The sequence below is a fragment of the Neolamprologus brichardi genome, chromosome 18 (genome assembly GCF_056152115.1).
Source record: "Neolamprologus brichardi isolate AB-2024 chromosome 18, ASM5615211v1, whole genome shotgun sequence".
Taxonomy (NCBI): domain Eukaryota; kingdom Metazoa; phylum Chordata; class Actinopteri; order Cichliformes; family Cichlidae; genus Neolamprologus; species Neolamprologus brichardi.
This window is the reverse complement of record NC_142121.1, coordinates 30094669-30118216: the sequence shown is the minus strand read 5'-3', so window position 1 is coordinate 30118216 and position 23548 is coordinate 30094669. Positions and strand designations below refer to the sequence as shown.

General features: G+C 39.1%; 2 protein-coding genes, 1 long non-coding RNA gene and 1 pseudogene across 3 annotated transcripts; all 4 read left to right on the top strand.

Moving 5' to 3' along the window:
• Positions 1-573: 573 nt before the first annotated feature.
• LOC148097798 (uncharacterized) lies at positions 574-2029 on the top strand. The gene is made up of 2 exons (XR_015716788.1): positions 574-836; positions 1459-2029. It is a non-coding gene; the product is annotated as an uncharacterized LOC148097798 (long non-coding RNA).
• A 10633-nt stretch (positions 2030-12662) lies between these two features.
• On the top strand, positions 12663-15252 carry LOC148097797 (caspase-8-like; annotated as a pseudogene).
• A 3730-nt stretch (positions 15253-18982) lies between these two features.
• On the top strand, positions 18983-20022 carry LOC148097796 (caspase-8-like). Its single transcript, XM_087832571.1, has 2 exons — positions 18983-19305; positions 19743-20022. The coding sequence occupies exons 1-2, from the start codon at positions 18998-19000 to the stop codon at positions 19876-19878; spliced, it is 444 nt and encodes a 147-aa protein (XP_087688697.1). The 5' UTR covers positions 18983-18997; the 3' UTR covers positions 19879-20022.
• A 938-nt stretch (positions 20023-20960) lies between these two features.
• Positions 20961-21392, top strand: LOC148097795 (caspase-8-like). The gene is made up of 2 exons (XM_087832575.1): positions 20961-21073; positions 21242-21392. The coding sequence occupies exons 1-2, from the start codon at positions 20976-20978 to the stop codon at positions 21390-21392; spliced, it is 249 nt and encodes an 82-aa protein (XP_087688701.1). The 5' UTR covers positions 20961-20975.
• The last annotated feature ends 2156 nt before the right edge of the window (positions 21393-23548 follow it).

Here is a 23548-nt window from a genome sequence, read left to right as displayed (position 1 = left end):
CTGTTCTTTTACACAGAGATTCTGGAAGGAATTTAGCAGGTTTGTTATTGTCCATATTTTAAGGGAGTTTTCTTTACGATGGGAAAATGTTTTATTCTGTTTCTTTAAGTTCCCCAAGAAGTATGATAAATGTTTTTTTATGATAAATTTGTTAATACTTTTAGCTAAATTTTTTATCCATAAATGTAAGTTCACTAACAAAACACCATATTTCTGTCATTTTTTTAAGGATGTGGAAATGTACATTCAATCAATATCAGACTCCACCAACAAAAAGGCTCTCAAAACAATATATGTATGTGAATTTTTGCGTGTATTCTTATAATTGTTACCTTTTTCTTTTACCCCTGGCTTTTTGTGTTCATGTTCTGTTTTGTATACTTCATCTGTTCGTATGTTGTATACTCATTGTTTGTTAAATAAAGTTTAAAAAAAAAACAAAAAACAAAAAAAAACACCGCGTTCTGAGAACAAACTCGGAAGTGACTCTCAGATCCTCCAATAGGGCTTTGGAGTTGACGTCACGCCGCAATGCATTATGGGAGCGCAGCGCCATTTTCGGGGTCTACGAATTAAAACAAACACACTGTTGGAACGACGACTACAAGAAAGATGCTTAAAAGCAGCTCAAAAGAGAATGGACTGTATAGAGACCGATTGCGTCCAGAGGCGAAGCGGCGGTACTTGCAGAAAATAGCGTGCATTGGAAATGTGGACCCGTATGAAACACGGCTGTGGAGTAGAAACCCTGAAGACCAACCGCTATTGACGTAGCCTGACATATTTTCGTACCTTGTCTGTGGAGTCAGCGCGTACAAGTCGTCATTCAAACAAAGGTAAGTCAGCTCGAGTACTGCGTGTGAAATGCGTTTGATTTCCCTGCAAACATTCAGATTAGTGCAGCATAAATTCATTCATGAGGGGAAATTACAGTGAGAACATGTGGAGGCTGTTAGAGGGATAACATAGTGAGTTCAGTGCACTGATGTGACATTGTCCTGAAGGATTTAGTTATTCTTTATGGTTAAAGAAATTGCACTAATTTATTCATATTTATTATAAATAATTCTAATTATACATCTTGCTTCCATATTTGTATCTTGTGTCACTAAAAATACATTTTATTTTAGTTTTATACATTGATTAATGACCTGCATAATCTCCTTATCATATTAAGGGATTCATAATTGTCACTTTATGCTTTCTCCATCTCTAAAGTGATGACATCCTTGCATTACATACTTTAGGTTCATTTTCTGCAGGCAGGTTTCTGACAGAGAACAGGCAGATTAACACTATAACATGCAGCCTTCTATAGATGGACACATAAAGAAATGAAACATGTATGTGCTAACTTTCTAAAAACTTTGTTACATTTATGATAAAGTAGATTAAACACATTTATGTCAGCCTTGGCTCATAGTTCTTGTCTTTAAATGAACTTTGTGTGTGTTTCAGGTCCTGCACTCTCAAAGACTGAATGAACGAGCATTACAGCCATGGGTCACTGTGAGCATCACAGGGAAGGTTGAAGCCGCCCACTGCACCTGTAAGGCCGGAGTCGTGGAGACCTGCACCCACGTCACTGCTCTTCTGTTTAATGTAGAAGCAACAGTGTTGATCTGTGGCACAGGACTGTTACAGATGAACCTGCATGCTGGGTTTTGCTGGGTAATGTGACCAAGATACAGTCAGAGGTTGGCCGTAAGATAGACTTCTCCTCTTCAGCTGCCCAAAAAAAGGCTCTTGATCAAAACATAAACAGACCATCCGTAGTGACAGGGAAAAGGAGCCGTCCTCAAAAAAGAAAAATCCCACCTGCTACTGTGGAGGAGTTGTCACTGCTGGAGGATACTTGGATACTTTGCTGGAGCACAGTAAAGCTGTGGGTTGTGGGAATGACCCATAATGTTTTATCTAGGGGTCTAGATTTATGCCTGTAGTGCACTGCCATGTAAATAATTTGCATTTACTGAATATGTACTCACTGAGTACCACTGTTCAAAAATTGAATAAAGAAACAAACTAATTTCTGCCTCTTTTTTTTTATTATTATGAAAACCACTTTATAGAACATCACATCCGTTACAATGTAGAATCCAGTCATTTATAGTTTACAAATGACAAAATGTTTACACAAAATCATGACAGTGTTTACGTGATATCAACCACTACTAACATTACTTTATTTACTGTATCTTTTGGAAAAAATACAGCAATTTTAACAGCACAATACTTAAGAATATTTAACAGGAGCAGGTTTCATATTTCCCTGGTTTTATTATCACACTGTTCACCAAAATGCAGCAAACCTTCACCATCTTATCCAGAAGGGTCACCTCTTCACCCTCACATGGAAGAAGTAATCTGATTGGCAGGGTGGTATGTTTGAAGCAGGTCCCTTGTGTAGCGCTGGAACCCAGTCACGATGTGTTTCATCCATTTCATAGGCTGGTTTGCTGCAATAATGCCAAATAATTAGCAACTCTATAAATAGAAGGTGGTTCTACAAAATCACTCAGTAGGATGTTTGTTCTAATTTGCTATGAGCTCAGAGTGCATCGAAAATAAAACTAATAGGCTATAAAGAGTGATATGAACATATTTAGAACTTACCGGAATGAAACTGTCTGGAGCACCAACAGATATTTGGAGATGGAAGAGAACTGGATATCAGCTCATCTCACAGCTGCTATCCAGGCTACACGCCTTCGTTTGCTAACATTGATACATGAGCTGCCTCGTGTTGCTTCCAGGTTGGGAAAGAATGAAAAGATAAACCATTTTCAAGCTTATTCTCTTGCCGGTCGTGCGATCGAACATTGCAGCCGACCACACAGCAAATATGAACCGTGGCTGTTGTGTGTGCCTTCGCTCCCTTTTCACTTGCGCTAGACCCCGAAAATGGCGGATCGAGCCAAAATCCTTTCCACGCCCACCCCCGTGACATCACGCTCCAAAGCGACTACACGCTATACAATAGCGCCCTCTACTTCTGGACAGCAGGAATAACAGGTTTACAGCCTTTGGTGTCGCACTGAGAAGAAGCTGTGCTCCAGCACCCCCGGTCGCAGCAGAGAGTATTCCCCACAAATCCCCCACCCTGCTGCAAAAACGCACAGTATTATTATACAAACATAACATATTTTGTAAAGATCTCACTGTGAATTTCACACTGAATTTATCCGTGTGTGTGTGTGTGCGTGCGTGTGTGCGTGTGTGTGCACACCCATGTACAATTGTACATTGTAAATCATGATTAAAAGACATAAAAGCTGCATTTTAAGAAAGAAATTTAAGGAGCGCATTGTATTTACCATGATAATTTATTTGGTGAAGGCAGACCTTTTGTATATGTGTAAAATAAACCACATATCTGCCAACCTCCTGTCTCAGGCTCAGGTGTTCCACTCCCATTGCCCCATTCCCACACACTGATATCTGAGGATGGAGGTTAGTTATTTTATGTCACAAAACAAGTGGAATTGTGTAAGGAAAAAAAAAACTTTCCTTTTTGCTAAGGCATATAGGATTCCCATGATGCATTGAGTATTTCTTCCTCAGTTACATTTCTCACTCACTGTGTGTTAATAGACCTCTGCATTGAATCCTACTTGTTATTAACCTCTGTCTCTCTTCCACAGCATGTCTTTTATCCTGTCTTCCTTCCCTCACCCCAACCGGTCGCAGCAGATGGCCGCCCCTCCCTGAGCCTGGTTCTGCCAGAGGTTTCTTCCTGTTAAAAGGGAGTTTTTCGCTTCAAACTGTGGCCAAAGTGCTTGCTCATAGGGGGTCATAGATTGTTGGGTTTTTCTCTGAATGTATCATTGTAGGGTCAACTTTACAATAGAAAGCGCCTTGAGGCGACTAATGTTGTGATTTGGTGCTATATGAATAAAATTGAATTGAATAGAACAAACAGCAGCCCGATTTCAGACAGAGCTGTCATTAAACAGAAGCTATGAACACAGCTCTCTTGAGTGGACAATTGAAGAAGTTTGTTTCAAGTTTTAGATTTAGGTTGCTCTTCATTTTGTTTTGATGCCACCAAAGAAGACTGTGTTGAAAAGCTTTCAGTAATGAACCGTTTTTCAGTACAAGCTTAAATGCTTCAGAAAGCTTCATTTAGCCAGCAGAAACACAAAGTCCATTGAGCCAAAATGGAAGGAAACACATGGGCAGACAAAAAGTACAACACAACAGAAAGCTAGGACAAACCCAGACTTTATATACAGACAGACGGAGCATTAATAGAGAATGAGTCACATCTGGGGAAAAATAAGAAACAGGTGAAAATAATCAGATAACTAAACAGGGGAAGCAAAAACGCACAAGAGACAGACTAGAAAAATAAAACATTATGGCGACTAAATAAGATATGGATGAAACACGGGGAACGTAAAATAAACTTAACCAAGGAACAGAATACAATCAAACTAGAATTATGAACAGAACACAGACTACAGGTAAAAAGGCCTGATGATGTAGACATAATGAAACCAGCCATACTATAAAAATAAAAATTGCATAATTACAACAGACTAAAGGGTCAAAGAAAAACCTAAAAATAACAGAAATTGAGCGCAGGAAAAAACAAACACACACACACACACACACCACAAAAACAAAATCAGTATATATAGTATATAGTATATACAGTGGGGCAAAAAAGTATTTAGTCAGCCACCGATTGTGCAAGTTCCCCCACTTAAAATGATGACAGAGGTCAGTAATTTGCACCAGAGGTACACTTCAACTGTGAGAGACAGAATGTGAAAAAAAAAAATCCATGAATTCACATGGTAGGATTTGTAAAGAATTTATTCGTAAATCAGGGTGGAAAATAAGTATTTGGTCAATAACAAAAATACAACTCAACACTTTGTAACATAACCTTTGTTGGCAATAACAGAGGTCAAACGTTTACTATAGGTCTTTACCAGGTTTGCACACACAGTAGCTGGTATTTTGGCCCATTCCTCCATGCAGATCTTCTCAAGAGCAGTGATGTTTTGGGGCTGTCGCTGAGCAACACAGACTTTCAACTCCCGCCACAGATTTTCTATGGGGTTGAGGTCTGGAGACTGGCTAGGCCACTCCAGGACTTTCAAATGCTTCTTACGGAGCCACTCCTTTGTTGCCCGGGTGGTGTGTTTTGGATCATTGTCATGTTGGAAGACCCAGCCTCGTTTCATCTTCAAAAGTTCTCACTGATGGAAGGAGGTTTTGGCTCAAAATCTCACGATACTTGGCCCCATTCATTCTGTCCTTAACACGGATCAGTCGTCCTGTCCCCTTGGCAGAAAAACAGCCCCATAGCATGATGTTTCCACCCCCATGCTTCACAGTAGGTATGGTGTTCTTGGGATGCAACTCAGTATTCTTCTTCCTCCAAACACGACGAGTTGAGTTTATACCAAAAAGTTCTACTTTGGTTTCATCTGACCACATGACATTCTCCCAATCCTCTGCTGTATCATCCATGTGCTCTCTGGCAAACTTCAGACGGGCCTGGACATGCACTGGCTTCAGCAGCGGAACACGTCTGGCACTGCGGGATTTGATTCCCTGCCGTTGTAGTGTGTTACTGATGGTGACCTTTGTTACTTTGGTCCCAGCTCTCTGCAGGTCATTCACCAGGTCCCCCCGTGTGGTTCTGGGATCTTTGCTCACCGTTCTCATGATCATTTTGACCCCACGGGATGAGATCTTGCGTGGAGCCCCAGATCGAGGGAGATTATCAGTGGTCTTGTATGTCTTCCATTTTCTGATGATTGCTCCCACAGTTGATTTTTTCACACCAAGCTGCTTGCCTATTGTAGATTCACTCTTCCCAGTCTGGTGCAGGTCTACAATTCTTTTCCTGGTGTCCTTCGAAAGCTCTTTGGTCTTGGCCATGGCGGAGTTTGGAGTCTGACTGGTTGAGGCTGTGGACAGGTGTCTTTTATACAGATGATGAGGTCAAACAGGTGCCATTCATACAGGTAACGAGTGGGGGACAGAAAAGCTTCTTACAGAAGATGTTACAGGTCTGTGAGAGCCAGGGATTTTCCTTGTTTGAGGTGACCAAATACTTATTTTCCACCCTGATTTACGAATAAATTCTTTACAAATCCTACCATGTGAATTCATGGATTTTTTTTTTCACATTCTGTCTCTCACAGTTGAAGTGTACCTCTGGTGCAAATTACTGACCTCTGTCATCATTTTAAGTGGGGGAACTTGCACAATCGGTGGCTGACTAAATACTTTTTTGCCCCACTGTAGTAACAAAATAAAAATAAAACAAATGCCGTTGTAACTGAACTAACTCCATAAAGGTTTAGTTTCACTAAACTAAAGAAAACAAGAAAACACCTGCAAATATTTTCTAAAATGTAGTGGTTTTTTTTTTTGTTTTTAATTTAAAATATTGTACAACAAGACGAAGCTGCAAACGTGAACGCAATTCTTTTTTCTCAACTGAAGCCTTTAATCGAAAAATCAAATAAACAAATTGGCACTCTCTTTTGGCCAGACACGTGACAGCTCTTCTGCTATCATTTTGTTCACATTTAAAATAAAAATGCAGACATAAGTGTACACATTAGTTTTTGAATGCTAGTGAAAAGGGTTTTCTTTTTGTTTGTACTCTCTTGAGAATAATCTTCTCCTCAAAATGCAACATTTGTACTTGCAAAAATTATTTACGTGCGCTTAGAATAGAGGCACAAAAATAACGTCATAGGTTAAAAATGATGTATAAGTCACTTCTAAATGTTAATGTTTGGTTTATTTCGGTGTTTCATTGGTTCCTGACTAAATCGGTTTGGCTTCATAATTGGACCGTTTAATTTAATATTGAAGCCTTACTCTGAGAGCTGTCAATTTTGAATTTCACCCGTCATATCCCCCCGATGTAAAATCTTCTGTTCTTATTTAAACGGCTGACCATGAATTGAATTTAACATTAAAATATTTTAATACAAGAGGAAACATTTTCACCGGGAGCAAAAATATTATGTTAATAAGTGGACATCCTGAAGATTGTATTTTAAATATTGTTCAGTTCTCTTCCAAACCCCAGCAGCTGTGTGCTGTAAGTTTTGAGTGTCTATTAAAATGAAAATAAAAGCATTCTAACATCTCACCTGTTTGTCTTTATTCAGGCATACATGTGTACTATGTTTATTAATAGAGAGATTAAGCTTGTGTTTCTGTCATGTAGTGGTTTTGCTTAACCGTATGAAGCTTATTAGACATTATGAAACAGATGATATGTAAAAGCGAATTTTGCCAAAGTGCTTAAGATACTTTTTAATTATTTTTTTCTTAAAAAAAATCTACTGCATCATGTGCATTTTTTTCATTTCATGTGTAATTTCAATTGCAAATATTAATCACAGTTACATTAAGAAGGCAACGCAGTTAAAACTCGTGATGTCATCACGTACACTGCGGTCCTCGGGAAGTCAGGACTCCCGTGTCTGGCGAGAGAATCGAGAAACTGGCATTATTTGTTGTATTTCGTCACTGGGAGCCTCCAAACATAAAAACTTGAGCCTAAACAGAAACACGTGAAAGGCAGTCCTGCTCGTGTATTCATCACCAGGAGATATTAAAGACATGAAAGGCAAAATCGTGTGCCATAGCCAGGGGTTAAAGTGCGCCCGTGTTTTTTTATTTATTTATTATTGCAATGGTGGCTGATAATGAAGTCGTCAGCAAAGAACAAGTGACTTTTAACGAACGTAGCACATAAAGATCGTTGAATGTAGTACAGCTTACATGTGTGTTTATCAGTTAGCCATCTTAACTATATTCCTGGACAGCATTATTCTTCGACAGTAGTCCACAGTGGTGCAGTTTGGTATGTAGCGCAGTGAGTTTTAGGACTCAGTAATGCAGTGCAACGTTGTTATTGTTAAGTGTGATTCATCAATTAGCTGTCAATCACTTGAATTGACCTCATTTAAATCGATAATAAAATATAAATATTATACATATAAGAATCCCCAAAGAATAAATTCGAAACCCAATTGGTTAAGAAAGAACAAGCCCCGCCTTCCCCTGCTATTTACGTGCTCCGATGCAGCCTGACTCCATCCTGACTGATTCTTGATGTTCAGCACACACATACACACACACACACACACACAAACACACACACAGACACACACAGAGAGAGGTACTGTTTAAAGTTTAGTGTTAACCTGAGTCACTGATCATTTACAGCAGGGGTGTCAAACTCAAATACACAGTGGGCCAAAATTCAAAACTGGAACAAAGTCGCGGGCTAACATTAATATTTATTGAAAAAAAAAACTTCCTCCAGATATAAGAATGAATCTTTTCTTATGGACTCAAATAAGTTTTGCTGGAAAACTGAATATGGAACAAGCAAAGCTTAATACTAAACAATATATATATTAGCTGTATAATACCAGTAGGCCGGCTCTAATAGTAATTTGGTATGGCTTCGCGGGCCAAATGTAATTAGGCTGCGGGCCAAATTTAGGCTGCGGGCCAGAGTTTGACACCTATGATTTACAGTATTACAGAGTCTGTCAGTCTTTGCATGATATCCACGTTACTGTAAGTTTCCAGCTGACTCTCAGGTGTGCCAGCAGGAAAGAGGCTCAATAAATTTGCATCCTGAGGTTTGTCATGTGGGATTAAATGAGGCAGACTTTGTACAGACAGCAAGGATTGTATTTTACACTGACCCTAGATCAGTGTATCATACAACCTTAAGTGGGCCTTTTTATTTATTTATCATCAGCAAGGAACAAGTGACTTTTAATGAACGCAGCTCATAAACTTTATGGACAGGATCATACTTCTACTTTTTAATGACACCACCCTCTACTGGTGCAGTTTGATATATAACATTACAGGACACAACAATTATTAGTATTACTTGTGGCTGGAATGACTTCGGGTGTCCATAAGTTATGTTTGCGGTACTTCAGCATCTAGCTAGCCCTACCGACGACCAGCGAGCATAAAGGCACTGAGGTTTTTTTTTTTGAAGTGTCAGGTAATTTCAAATGCAACATTTCTATCAGCTCAACAAACATCAGCGAACACACAAACTGTCTGTGTGCAGTTTCTTTTCAGTGTTGCTAGCTAAAGGCCCAGCTGCTGTATTTTACAGAGAGAGAACAGTTTTCAAATGAAACAATGAAACAAATACCGTTTACTTTCTACAGGGCACGGGTCGTGTTATGAAGGGACTAAGTAGGGGTAGGTTTTGATTATTGATTTTCCAAATAAAATCGAGTCTAGATTGAATAACACAATATCGATTCATTCACAAAATTTCGATAACCACCAAACAGCTAAAACAGTAAATGAGAGCAGGTACACGGATTCTGCACAAAGACGTGAGATCAGTGAGATGTCGGCTTTCTCACTCGACAGCACGGACACGCCGTTTCTGACGCGTCGGCGCCTCCGCGCGTTGTGTTTACGCCCTTTTGGCTCTAGATTTTAAAGAAGCGGGTTTTGTCTCTCTCCAACCAAAACTGACCGAACCAGCAGCAAAAGAAGATCCACATTTTGCTTCACATAAACATCGTCCCCTCTTACTTTTGCTGTTTTGCTTCCACCACGATTAAATTACACTTCATGTAGCTGTTGTTTATATGTTAATTCATGGTTTTCTTTAGTTTTCGTTCTACTGCAGAATATTTGTTTGTTATCTGCTATAAAATCCCAGGCCAGGAAAATCTCCTTCATGTTTTTCTGTGTTTTATCCTCAGTTACTTTCACACAAAGGCATCTGCTGTGATGCTTAAACCTCTGATGAAGTCTCACAACTGTCAGCTTTCTTTTTATAGATATGAAAATATGGATATGTACTGATAAATGATCAGAATTATAATATTTATGACTTTCTGAGGCAAAATTTCCCCGATTCAAATCGAATCGATTCTAGAAATCAGTGACGATACCCAGCCCTAGGACTAAGGTGCAAGTACCCCTTACATGCATTTTGCAGGCAATTACACAGTAGCACCCGCAGCTAAGGCACAAGTAGCCTGTAATTATGTGTAATTTCTGTAAAAAGTCAGTTTTTTGCAGGATTCTATAAAATAATTACACTGTTAGATCCCAAGTACCCTGTGATTACGTGTAATTTCATGTATACGTGTTGTGCCAAAGGTGACTTGAGTTATTTAGTTGATGATATTTTCCTCTAACCCAGGGGTCTCAAACTAGCCACCCGTATATTGACGTGAAAAAAAATATGATGGAGTTTGGCCCTTGAAGTTACTTTTTTTTGTTAGAGAGGATTTGTTTGTTGTTGTGTGCAATGTTAAAGCAAGTTCTTTAAAAAGCAAAAAATAATTAAATTATTTAATGAGCCGCCATGTGTGTGGCCAGAACATTTAAGTTTGAGACCCCTGCTCTAACCCATTCACAACTGGCCTAGTTATGGGAAATGAAACTGGTTATAAATACCAAGGCTGTAAACACGTTTATTCCTACTATAGTGTTTGACATTTTACCATTCTGTCTGTGAGGACTGAGTTACATTTGCAATTACCAGCCAAAATGGCAAAACAATGTTTTGTTCAAAAACAAAAATAAACAAATATCTTCAATGAAATCCTCTGATCACACTTTTCTGCTGTCACACAGAGTCACCTTCTGCTCATCCACTTGAATAAGTGCCTTTTGTTCCAGCCTGTTAAGATCATTTAGGAAACAAGCCTGTATTAACTGGTGATAGTTACAGCTTGACTCATGCAGGTGCCTGCTAGGGAAATGATCTACTTCGTGGTAGGTCTGGATGTGTGCTTTATAGAATGGGGACAAACGTGCAGATGGGGACATGCAGCCTGAGGAAATATATCCCCTTTTACATTTGGGTAGGATGGAGAAAACCAGGGTGACTTCTGAGAGGTTATTAGTTATTCTCTCAAATATTATCTTTGAAAAAGGAAAAAAACAACAAAAACAAACAAAAAAATCCTCATAAACTTGATTGTAGGACAGAGTAGTTATACACTACAGGTCCAGCCTGCTTCCTCTTTGATAGGTACTGATGGTGCACAAAACAGCTATATAAGCAAAATATATTTGTTATCAGTAGTATTATTATTTTGTCTGTCACTTAACATTTTAGACAGAGAAGATCTGAATTATTTGGTTAACGGACTGTTATACATTTCATACAGCTACATTTTGAATGGAAATTACAACCATGTCTGAGTTTTCATTATTACGGCATCAACATTTATGTCTAAACAAATTTTTCCCAACAAGTTGTTGTAATACACATTTTAGGCTAAGTAGTCTTCCACAGGGCACACATGAAATTATCATTCAGGCACAATCACGTTTCTTGCAAAATGATCGCTTTGTTTCCAGCCATTATTAATTACTGCAGCAAGTACAGTAGCTTACAGAAGAATGAAAGTATTTGCTTTGAGGAGTTGCATATTCTTTTGCAGAACATAATGCAATGAAGCAGGGCCGCTGAATCATCTGTGCGCACACTCTCAAGGACACCAAAAGAGGTAACATGCAATAACTATTACCTTTAAAATGAAGACTTTGTAAGTTAATAAAACCTGTGTGCTGCTGTTAGTTACAGTTGTGATATTTAAACTGTGTAAATGTCTGTAATGCAGACTCAGCATGTCTGCCAAAGACATTGTGAGGAGAAATAAAACAGCCATCCAAACGATTCTGTCTGGAGACTACAGGCTGATCCTCAACAAAGTTTATGAGAAGGAGCTGATCGCTGAACAGGAGTACAACAACCTCAAAAGTATCAGCGGAAAAGATGTGGAGGGACATGTTGTTGAGCTCGTGATTAAGATCATGAGTAAAGGAGACGATACCTGCGGAGCTTTTCTGAACCTCCTGCAAACTGATGAAAACATTAAAAGTACTTTCCCTCAACTGAATGACACCCTGTTTGTACCTAAGCCTGACCAAGCTTCTTTACTTCAGCAAGGTAATTACACACACAGAGAAATGTTGTGTCTGAGATCATATTCTAGTTGGATGTGTAACTCTGTTTCTCTCTATGTTCTGTCACAAGACGGCTCCAGTCAAATGGAGGTGAGGTCCTACTTCTGGAAAGGCAGAGCAGCTCAAATAAGTTACAACATTTGTGTCAGAGAGATAATGTGCTGTTTAATCAATTTCCTTCACATAATATTGCAAGCTGTATGACATAGGGTCATCTCAAAGACTGTTGCTACATTCATATAGCCTATGGTACTTAGTGTTTGTATCTATCAGTCCATCCAGGCCTGTGCTGGTGGGAGCAGGTCTGTGATACAAAGCTTGTACTCAACTCTAGAAGACGAGCTGGACTCTACTGAGGTGGCAGCACTTTGCTTCCTGTGTCGTGATGTTGTTAGCAGAAGTCATCTGAAAGGGGTCAGTGCTGCATGTTCTATACTGTTATCCTTCCACTTGTTTTACTGACATGTTTATGGATGCGTCACTTGTAGGACTGACAGTATGATAGATTGCTTAGATATGTTCATATTCACTGATAGACTTTCTAATGACCCCCCCCACAGATCACTAATATCAAAGACCTGTTCTCAAGCTTAGAGGAAAAAGGTCTCCTGCAGAACAATTGTTTGCTTTCTCAGCTTCTCTCAACTATTGATCGAGTAGACCTCGTCAGGTCCCTGGGCATAGATAGCAAACGATCAAAGGACACAGATGGGAGTCCTGTTCTGTCACAGTACAGGTGAACGCAGTCCCACATTGACTTTAATATGACAGCATGCATATAGTAATAATTAGTACTTAAATGCTATCAGTTTGAATTACAAAATCTTTTGCCTGTTTGGCTTTCTCTCCACATTTTTATTTTTTCTTCTTTTTTCCCCACTGTTAGGGTGATGCTGTACAAAATATGTGATGCTATGAATAACGACAATATCACAATCATGAAGTTTCTACTGAGATCAAAGCTGCTGAAAAGCACACTGGATCAATGCAAAGTGAGATAACATTTGCACACCTTTCCAGCTATTTAAAAATCAACTCACCATATCTACATCTACAGGATGTAGTCATTAAGAAACAACTGCATCTGGGCTTCAGATTTTAAATCCTGTGGTGATTTTCTTTTTAACAAAACATTTATTTCTCAATAAATGAACATCAGTACATCACAAGAAGAGAAAAAATTGTCACAGAAACACAGGGCTGAAATATAATTGACCATATATAACAAAACACACTCTTTTCTTAAAGCACCACTGAGAAGAAAAATCAGTTAAATTATTTGTCAATGGATACAATGGAAATTCAGTTTTAACCTCCTAAGACCCGAAATCTTTCATGGCATGAAATTTTTAATTTCTCTTTGCTATTTGAGCTGATTGGGAACAGATGAATGTAAAAACAAAGAATTTACAGATTTTTATTTTTTTCCTGATTTTTGTTTCTGAGAAAAGTGAGATCCACATATTGGGACATTTTAAATTTAAAAGAACAGTGGCAGTATAATGTCCTCGTGTGGATATCAGGCCCTCGTAGAACTTGTCGACATCTATATTTAACCAGCTAAATGAAAGTTGTATCAACCCTTTTCCCTGCAATATTATTAATCTTAATTTTTCTTCTTTTATATATAGAAAGTTTTGCTTGACCCACCACAAAATTTAACAGCTTCCATCATAACCAGCCTCTTTTTTGTATAGCTGGCGCCAAACAGAAATGCCAATGAAGACAAAGCCTCTCCACATTTTTCAAAGACACGTGTTAACATAATGAACAGTGGTTCATTTCTATGTTTCTCTTGATCATAGACTGGATGTAAAAAAATAAACAAAACATATATAAAGCTAACTTCTGGATCTGAAATGTGAAAGCATTTAAGAAGTGCTTTAAACATATTATTCTAAGTGCATCCATCCCTAAATCTAAACTAAAAACTGAAGGTCACAGAGAATTTCAGTCTATGATCTGTGCACCCAGCTGACTTGTTCATTACAGAGCTGAAGATTTGTGTTTTTAAACTGGCATTTGAGCAGCATTTTGCTGTGAAGCAGTTGATAGATTTATAGTGTAGCTGCAGAGCCTCTGTGAACTAAAACCATCTTTGCTGTTAATTCCAGACAGCGCTGGAGGTGATTGCTGAGATGGAAAAGAAAGATTTAATATCAGACACAAATGTCAGTGTGTTGCATGAAATACTCCAAGAGATTGATCCTGAGCTGGCAATGATTGTAGAGAACTACGTTCAAGGTATGAGAGACATTTTTCACTTTACCACAGAAACACATTTAGATGTAAACAGTGTGTTTCTGTGAACATCATCAAATGATTGTACTCGTTACAGGAGTCCCCCAGCAGCAGCAGATGTTACCTCCTCATGTCAGTATTGACAAGTGTATCTGTCTGTGTGTATCACTGTGATGTTTATTCCCACAAAGGTTTTTTGACACAAATGAATCCCATCTTCCTCTGTCTGTAACTGAAACTCAGTGCAGTTGTAAGTATCTCTGTTCAGAAAAATTTGTAATTATTTTTTTAGGAATTCCTACAGTCACTCTGGTTTTAATTATTTTGTCATAATAATACTGGGCATGTAAATATGTTGTTCTTTTGTCTCTAAGGCAGAGGAGAGATTATTTACACTGATGCACGATCACAGCCCACCTCTCTTCCTGATCAGGTAGTTCGTTCAGACTTTTATGCTTTCATTCATTCTTTTGTCGGAACACTAAAATTTATATTAATGTAAAAACATAATAATTCACATTTGCTTTGTTTGTGTCCTGTAGTCAGAATGCTACACTTTGACTCATAAGTCTCATGGTTTATGTGTGATCATCAGTAATGAGACCTTCACTACTGAAACATGTCTATGTGATCGAAGGGGAACTCAGAAGGATGCAGGTAGAGTTCTTACCTTCAAACCATATCATGATCCGATTTATGTATGACTGTTTTAACTAGAAGCACTGAGACCTGCACCAGTTACTGCACATACAGATCAGATATTCTTTGGTTTTGTAATCTACTGCTATACCTTCATTTGTTTCTTTTCTATGTGGCACAGATGCTCTGAACACAGTGTTCACAAGCTTAGGCTTTAAAGTGCTGATACACAACAACCTGACTGCAGCACAAATACGAAATGAATTAAGAATGTACAGCAAGAAGAATTTTGTGAATGATAATGCCTTGGTAAGTAGATTCATACATCTTTGGAATTGTATCCTCAACCACCATTCTATATTGTTAATTTATTTTATAAATCCCTGGATTTGCATGTCCCAGTGATCCCAGAGGCTATGTTGCCAAGGACTTTTTGTAACCTGGTAAGGTTTTGCATGGCAAATTGGCCCTGGGTGAGGGACCAGACAGAGCAATTCAAAAACCCCTATAAGCAGAATATCCAGGGCACAGTTTCCCAGCATAGGGTTACTGGGATCTACCCAGGAGCCAGGCCTGGGGAGGGTGCCCAACAGTGAGTGTCTGGTGGGCAGGCCTTAGTCTATGTGGGCTGGCTGGGACAGCCCGAAAAAGGGACATGGGCCCACCCTCCTGTAGGCCCAACACCCACAGGAGGTGCCATAGGGGTCAGGTGTATTGTGTGCTGGTTGGCAGCCAGGGGCGGAAACCCTGGTGGACAGACCCTTGGCTACCGAGACTAGCGAATAGGATATGGAATATATTGCGTGAAGTCGAGATGTACCGGCTAGATCAGGCTCTGGAACCAGTCTCCTGGAGAGTTGCTGCACTCTGTCTCAGTCTGGTGTTGGTGTAAACCGATCACCACCTGGTGGTGATTCTGACCAGGTGGTGGGAGAGGAGGCTGGATAGACCTGGCAAGCCTAAACATATAGTGAGGGTGCACTGGGAACACCTGGCAGAGGCCACGGTCCGGCTGAGCTTCGACCCATCCCAAGGGAGACTGGGGACATTAAGTCCGAATGGACCACCTCCATTGCTGAAGCTGCTGCACTGAGCTGTAGCTTAAAGGTAGTTAGGGCCTGAACCAGATGTTAAGACACTAGAGGTTAAGAGAACCATCAGTCCAAGACTGATGGTTCTCTTAAAGCTGTAGCGCCCAGATTACTTACAGCTACTTCGGTGCAACTGATATAAGATGCGGTAAGCTGAAGACAGCTTCAACCGTCTGTTTGCTGAAAAATAGTAATGCAACCGCACCGCATTTTTTTGTTAGTAATGGTAACGGCGTTGTAACGATAGAAATAGTAATTAGATAGATTACTTATTACTGAAAAAAGTAACGCTGTTAGTAACGCAGTTATTTCCATCACTGGTAATATGCATTTTATATATGGTTAGAAAGTTTCACACAGTTTTTTCATTTTAAATAATCACATTTTTACATGTTTAAATTTACACAAAATTTCAGAAATCTGCACTGTCATCAGTGTTGGGAAGGTTACTTTTAAAATGTGTTCCACTACAGATTACAGAATACATGCCCCAAAATCTATTTTGCAATGTATTTTATTACTCAGTGAGAGTAATGTATTCTGAACACTTTGGATTACTTAATATACTGTCATGCTTTTTACAACTTCATGAATGTACTATTGCTGTGTGATTTATTACTATTACTGAAGGTTACTCACCATACCAATACCAACTAGATTTTTTAAATCTTAATATAAAATGAGTAACAGTAGGGTGGACATTAGGTAATGTTGCACCTTTTGCAGTGATCTCATATAGAAAGCTACTCCTGTATCAGTAATACATTTTCTTTTTGTCTCCTTTCTGAACTGCACATGATTATTTGCAGCTAGCAGGTTGTTAATGCAGCCTTCATTAATAGTAATAAATCACACAGCAGTAGTACATCAAAGATACTGAATTGGATATAACCCAGGTAGCTACCACAACTTAAACAAAGCAGTTGCAGTAGGCTAATGTTAGTTTTGAAAAAAAGATTTACTTCCAGCTGAGAGCAGCTTGTTTGCTGGCAAACAGTTTGCATTGCATGGTCAGATTTTGCTCATCCCTTTGTTCTTTAAATGTGAAGTGGTGTCCGATTTTCCAAGTAAGAAATGCATTCCTGTCCATGCACTGCTGGCTCTGGCTCCACTGTGTAAATGACACCATCAGCATTAACAGGACGCTTACATTAGATCAGAGGTCTCAAACTTAAATGAGCTGTGGGCCACTGCTGGCACTGTCATCTCATTGGAGGGCCACTTCAGTGTTCAAGTAGTAGAAAATACACAAATAAACAAAAAAACACAAAATACTTCTGAAAATGTAGTGTTTTGTTTGTTTGTTTGTTTGTTTTTATTTCAAATATTGCATAATAAGACAAAACTGCAAACGTGAACCCAATTTTTTCACAGTCTTAACTGAAGCTTTTTATTGAACTACCAAATAAACAAATTGGTACTCTCTTTTGGCCAAACATGTGGCAGCACTTCTGCTGTCATTTTGCTCGTATTTAACAAAATAAAAATGCAGACACAAGTGTACACATTAGTTTTTGGTTGCTAGTGAAAATTGTTTTATTTATTTATTTTGTACTCTCTTATACCTCGGCCAGGTCCGCGGCTCCGAACCATAGTAAAGGGACCTCTGGCTAATATGTTGGGTTCCGTGTCGGGCTCATAGCTGGGAACTAGCTTTACTGTCTGGGTCAAATTTGCTAGCGAGAGACAGAGAGAGGCATTGAAATGTTGCTCCAATGGAAATGATTGTTTTGGAGGCGGCAAACACAGTGTGCAGTCGAGTCATGACCTCTTACAACTGGACTCGTCAGGCACTCTGCACTGGCTGCAGTGGTTATTATTATATTTACATGCTTACATCTCCCGTTTCTAGTCGATAGCAACTCATACTTTTTGACTTTCCTTTTTCTCTCTTCCTCGTGCTCACAAACACACATAACACCAGGGGCAGTCCCACACATTCTCCCTGCAACACGAACTACACTGCCCATTAGGCTACATTCTTTAGGGCTATGCCTGTAACACTCTGCTCATATTGCCTTCATATTAAATAATCTTTTGCATATTAATCTTTAAAAAATATTTCTTCATGTCATTATGCGGGCCGCAAGATTGAGACCCAGGCATTAGAGCCTCTTATTGCACATTGGATTTCCACCGGCGTGGAATTACCAAAAAATAAAGAGGGGATAGCTTACAATATGAAACAGGAAAAGACCACCGTGTTATCCATCTGTTTTTACAAAGTAACTGTATTCTGATTATTACCTTTTTAAATGGTAACTTTAACGGAAAACAGTTACACTTCTTTTGTATTTTAAATATGTAATGCCGGTACATGTATGCAGTACTCCCCAACACTGACTGTCATGAACAAATTTTTCACCAAAAAATTTAAACCTAATTTTTCATGATTTATTTGGTTAACAGATTACTCAAGTAATCAATGAAATAATCGATAGATTAGTTGATTACAAAAATAATTGATAGCTGCATCCCTAACTCATTGCATACGTCAGGCTAGGGTTGGGTCCAGGGCAACTGTCAGTTGTGAATTAGTTAATTTGGTATCATTTACCAACATTCATACTACCTTTATACTGATCAGAGGTTGATAAGCAGCCCAGATAGTTCATGTAACATCTGCCTATATACTGCACAATGTCCTTCTTCTTCACTTAATCCTTGCTTTTGGCTTCGTTCACTTCCCCTTCTTCATTTCTAAAGTCAACCTTCAGAGTACCATTTAAATCTACCTAGCTACATTCCCCCCCTGACACCACCTTGCAGTATCCTCTCTCTTTACGATTTTGTATAAGATGTAGTTTGATGTAGTTCACCTTTGTGAACCTTTCTCCACTCTTATAATTCACTTCTACCTTCTTCTTAAAGTATGTGGTCACCACAGCTATTTTTATCCTTTTCACAAAATCCACTACCATGTGTCCTTTTGCATTTTTTGTTCTTAACACCACATCTATTCAATATGCCTCTGATTTAAGGTGGTATGCGTGCTTTCGCATGGAGAAAAGGGGTGTGTCTTTGGCACAGACGGGGAAAAGGTGTTCCTGAAAGATCTGATGCTCCCCTTTACAAGTGGAAGAGTCCCTACCTTGTCAGGGAAGCCCAAACTCTTCTTCATTGAAGCAAGTCAGGGTGATGAATACCAGAAAGGATACTATCCCAGCAGCAGAGAGGACGAGAACCAAAACAAAGGAGCACTGCAACCAGACGCCTCAGTCCCTGATAAGGCAGTGCGAGTGCCTGAACTAGCAGACTTTCTGATCGGCATGGCCACATTGGAGGACTTCAGATCATTTCGAAACACAGTCACGGGATCTATCTACATCCAGGAGCTGTGCAAGCAGCTGACAATAGCAGCAAGAAGGTGAGTTGAAGTGATTAGTTTCTTTATGGCAGACCATACTACTCTCATATGGGAAGGTCATAGTGCAGTAGTTTCCAACAAAGTAGATTTTTTTTAATGTAATTTCTGTTACATACAGTTCGGTCCATAGAATTATGGACAAAGACACAAATGTAGTAGTTTTTCCTCTGTAGAGCGCCTCAATACATTTTCACACAATCAGACCTTGTGCTTTCATTCAAGGGGTTTTACAAAAAGCACAGTCTTAACTGTTTTAAAATTACACCCATTTTCTGAGGCTCAAAAGTCATCAGGGAAGACAAATCAAATGCATCAAATCTCTGTACATTTCTGTCTTCCTGCTTTTGGTGCTTTCAAACATGGTGTTGGCATGAGCTGCGTGTTTTGTTAAAATGATCCAAGATGTATCCTTTTTGTTTCACGTGTGTTCCTTCCAGACAGGAGATGGATGATATCCTCACTGTCCTGACACGTGTGAACAGGGAGGTCAGCAAAGGAGAGTATTTATCCCACAAACAAATGCCACAGCCCAACTACACTCTCACCAAGAAGCTTGTCCTCAAATTTGTATGACCCGACTGTGACCAAATACAACACTGCATGTCTACACAATTCCCGGATTCACATTACAGTTTACACTGTGTGTGTGTTTGGTTTGATAAATGTGATTTTTGTAATTATGAACTGAATAAAAATTATCCACAGTGGCAAATGAAATGGTACATTTTTGTCATTTCTTAAATATAAATAGGAATTTTTTATTTGGTGTTTTCCAAACTCTAGAAAAGTGTTTTTCACCTAAGAATCATAAAATCAAATCTTACACTCTTACACCACTTCTTAATATTTGAGCAACTGCCAAACATAAACATTACAGGTAAAGGAGCTGCCGAGGTGTAATAGGTTATATAAGGTACTGGTTAAAATGCTGCTTCAAACCAGACAGCATTACATCATATAGACCAGTGTTGTACCTCTCTCTTGACCTCTGTATACAGTGACAACCACAGGTGAATGAGACAGGTTGCATAAAGCACTTTGAGCCCTCAAAGAAGAAAAAAACATTATATAAGAATCACACACCAAAAGTTTTACATTTGGATCCGTCACTGCATAAGAGCTGGACTGATTTCATTGCAGGTCTTGTGTTATCTGGCATGCCTCAACCCATTCTTCCCGTTTCCTTTTAAGAATGGCTTGTTGACAGCCACCCTTCCACGAAGACCTTGTCTGATGAGACTTAAGTGAACAGTAGCTGGATAAACTGAAGGGCCAGATCTCTCAGGTGCTAGATTTTCTTCATATTTATTAGGGACATGGATTTCATGTACTGTTCACCTGCTGTAGATAGTTTTCTGTCCACTATCTTTATAGGGACTGACAGTTTGCATCCGATAAATTTGAAGAAATGTGTTTTTAGAAAGTGCCTAAAGATAAAGGAAAAACATCCTCAGATCAGATAAAAGAATTGAACTAAAAATGATTGAAGAAGCAGCCAATGATTATTGTTTAAGACCGCTTTGAAAAAAGAAGAAGCAAATTCTGGATACTGTCCCTTCAGCTTGGGGCCTGAAGAGGATGGGAGGGAGACACAATTCTTCTTGGAAGGAAATGCAGACCCGGGGAGAGAGTTTGAGACAGTGCCTTCAGAAGCAGACTTTCTGATCGGCATGGCCACCGTGGAGGATTTCGTGACGTTTCAAAACAGAGTCACAGGATGTATCTACACCCAGGAGCTGTGCAAGCAGCTGACAAGATCAGCAGAAAGGTGAGAGAAATAGGATACAATGCTACTTTGGAAGAAAACAGTAATATGTAGGTCTGCTTTTGGTGATGTAAGATGTGCTTATGTAAAACATCAGAAAGGTCAATGTTTCAAATATTCCAAAAATTCAAGTTGTCTTTTTTTAGTGTGTTTCTGATGTTTTCCTTGCAGTCAGGAGATGGATGATATCCTCACTGTCCTGACACGTGTGAACAGGGAGGTCAGCAAAAGAGAGTTTTTCATCCACAAATACAAACAAATGCCAGAGCCCAGATTCACTCTCACCAAGAAGCTCGTCCTCAAACCTGTCACCCGCCTGTGACCAAAAATAAGTCCCAGATTCACATAGACTTGATGAGCCTGGTTTACAGTGTGTATGTATGAATGAATTTCTATTTTGATCTCATCTCAAGAATCAAATAAAATATCATAGTATATAAAATGTGGTTATAAAATCTAGCTTCTGAAATTGTTTGTCACAGTCTGGCTGGCAGACCGTGGAGGTGTAGGGAAGGAGGACCCAGGCGCGGTGCTCTGTGTGTAAACAGTGCATTTATTTACAGTGTATGGAACTAAACAACAATAAATCCCCGTGCTTTCCCCAGACTCCCGTGTCGTGTCTTCTCCCAGTGTTTGTGCTCTCCGCTCCAGTGTCTCAGCACTCCCCGTGCTGCTGCTGTCTGGCACTCCACACCTCTCCTGGGAACACAATAGAAGCAGCCGTCAGGACACATACAACCGCGGGCGCGCACACACACACACACACACACACACACACACACACACACTAACCAAGCTCAACTGGGTGACTAACGTGGAGTCTCACGCAATGATCCCGCGTCGTGGGGGAGCTCCAAGACTCTCCTAAGTAGCTCCCCCGACGAGGCCTGATCAGCAGGTGTGTGGCTTCGGGTGTGGCCAGTCCGCCAGCAGGGCCACACCCACTAGGCCTGAAGGCGCCCGCAAACCGGCGCTCGCCAAAACACATATACACACACACACACACCCGCAAACAGGGAGAAGGACAGCAATACCAAATATACATACAATAATAATATAATTCATAACTGGTCAGGGACCCTGGGTCGTCTTTTTTTCTGCCACATAATTATACGCTACTGAATTATGATTAAGTGGTGGTCATTTGTTTTACAAACCGTTCCTCCACATTTAAAAACTGATTAATAATGCCATTTAATGTGTACATGTCATTGAATTTGGGCACTGAGGTGATTACTAAAATGTATATTATTGTGTTTTTATTGGTGTTTACATATAGGCAGAAGTGCCTGTGTCCTATATTTAAAGTTGGGGAGACATCATACTTTTGGTGCTGCTGGTCTAATAAAATCAGAGTAGTAGTACTTTTCAGAGTAGTCTACATCACCTGAGCGGGAACCAGACTCCTTCACCTTCTATATGCTCTGGTTTCAGACTTTCAAGCATCCAACCCACAACTTGTTATGACTAATTACAGATATATGTTAAGTACAATTTCAAAAGAAATTACATAAGAGTAGTAGAAATATGGTGACAATTATTATAAGCAAATTACTTTCTTTTGGGACATGAATTCAATAAATAAAAAGGAAAATTTCACTGTCGTATATATTGTTTTCAACCCTTTATTTGTAGAAACGTGTGATATTTTGTTAGGTCCTGTGTATGATATACAACAAATGAACTTGTATACTTAATGACTCAAAACAAAAAGAAATATAATAATAGACAATTATAAAAAATTATATATTTTTTAAAAGGAATGACTGGTGTTGTTTTTCTTTATAGTTTAATTCTAAATTTTGGTTTTGGTGTTTAATTATTCCAAATTCCTCAGCCCTTTTTTATTCAAGTATACAGTGACTGTCTCACAGCTGGCCTTTTAATGGGAAATTAAACTGGCTATAAATCCCTAAAGCTGTAAACATGTTTATTCTTTTAGAATAGAATAGAATAGAATAGAATAGAATTCAACTTTATTATCATTGCACATGTCACAAGTACAAGGCAACGAAATGCAGTGTGCATCCATCCAGAAAGTGCTTTAGCAATAATATAGATATATTACAGAATATTGATCTATTATAGGTATTTTACAATGTACACGGTGTGAAGGTATATTATGAATATGATATAACTATAAGTATGTACAGGCTGTAGTGAGTGTACAAGCTATGTACAGGATATGAACAGGATATTAATATTGTTAAAACTATGAAAACTATATATAGTTTGCAGTATAGTGTTTTTGTAGTGTTGGGCATTTTAACATGAGTCTGTGAGGCCTGAAATGAGCTTTACCCTGAGGAAGAAATTTGTGCTGCCACCTGGGTGCAACAGAATCACCACAAATCACCATCTAAATCACCGCAGCACACCTTACTCCATAATTAAGAATAGATGATTAATTCAGGGTTTCATACCATATTTCTTGCAATATTTTCTGTCCGTTTTTATCATTCTAAATCTTTTATTTTT

What these genes read in the sequence shown, in the direction of transcription:
- LOC148097796 (XM_087832571.1), top strand. Translation starts at nt 18,998, where the DNA reads ATGCTCCCCTTTACAAGTGGAAGAGTCCCTACCTTGTCAGGGAAGCCC. An exon ending in CTGACAATAGCAGCAAGAAG is followed by an intron (nt 19,306 to 19,742) that starts GTGAGTTGAAGT and finishes TGTTCCTTCCAG; the next exon opens with ACAGGAGATGGATGATATCC.
- LOC148097795 (XM_087832575.1), top strand. Translation starts at nt 20,976, where the DNA reads ATGGCCACCGTGGAGGATTTCGTGACGTTTCAAAACAGAGTCACAGGA. An exon ending in CTGACAAGATCAGCAGAAAG is followed by an intron (nt 21,074 to 21,241) that starts GTGAGAGAAATA and finishes TTTTCCTTGCAG; the next exon opens with TCAGGAGATGGATGATATCC.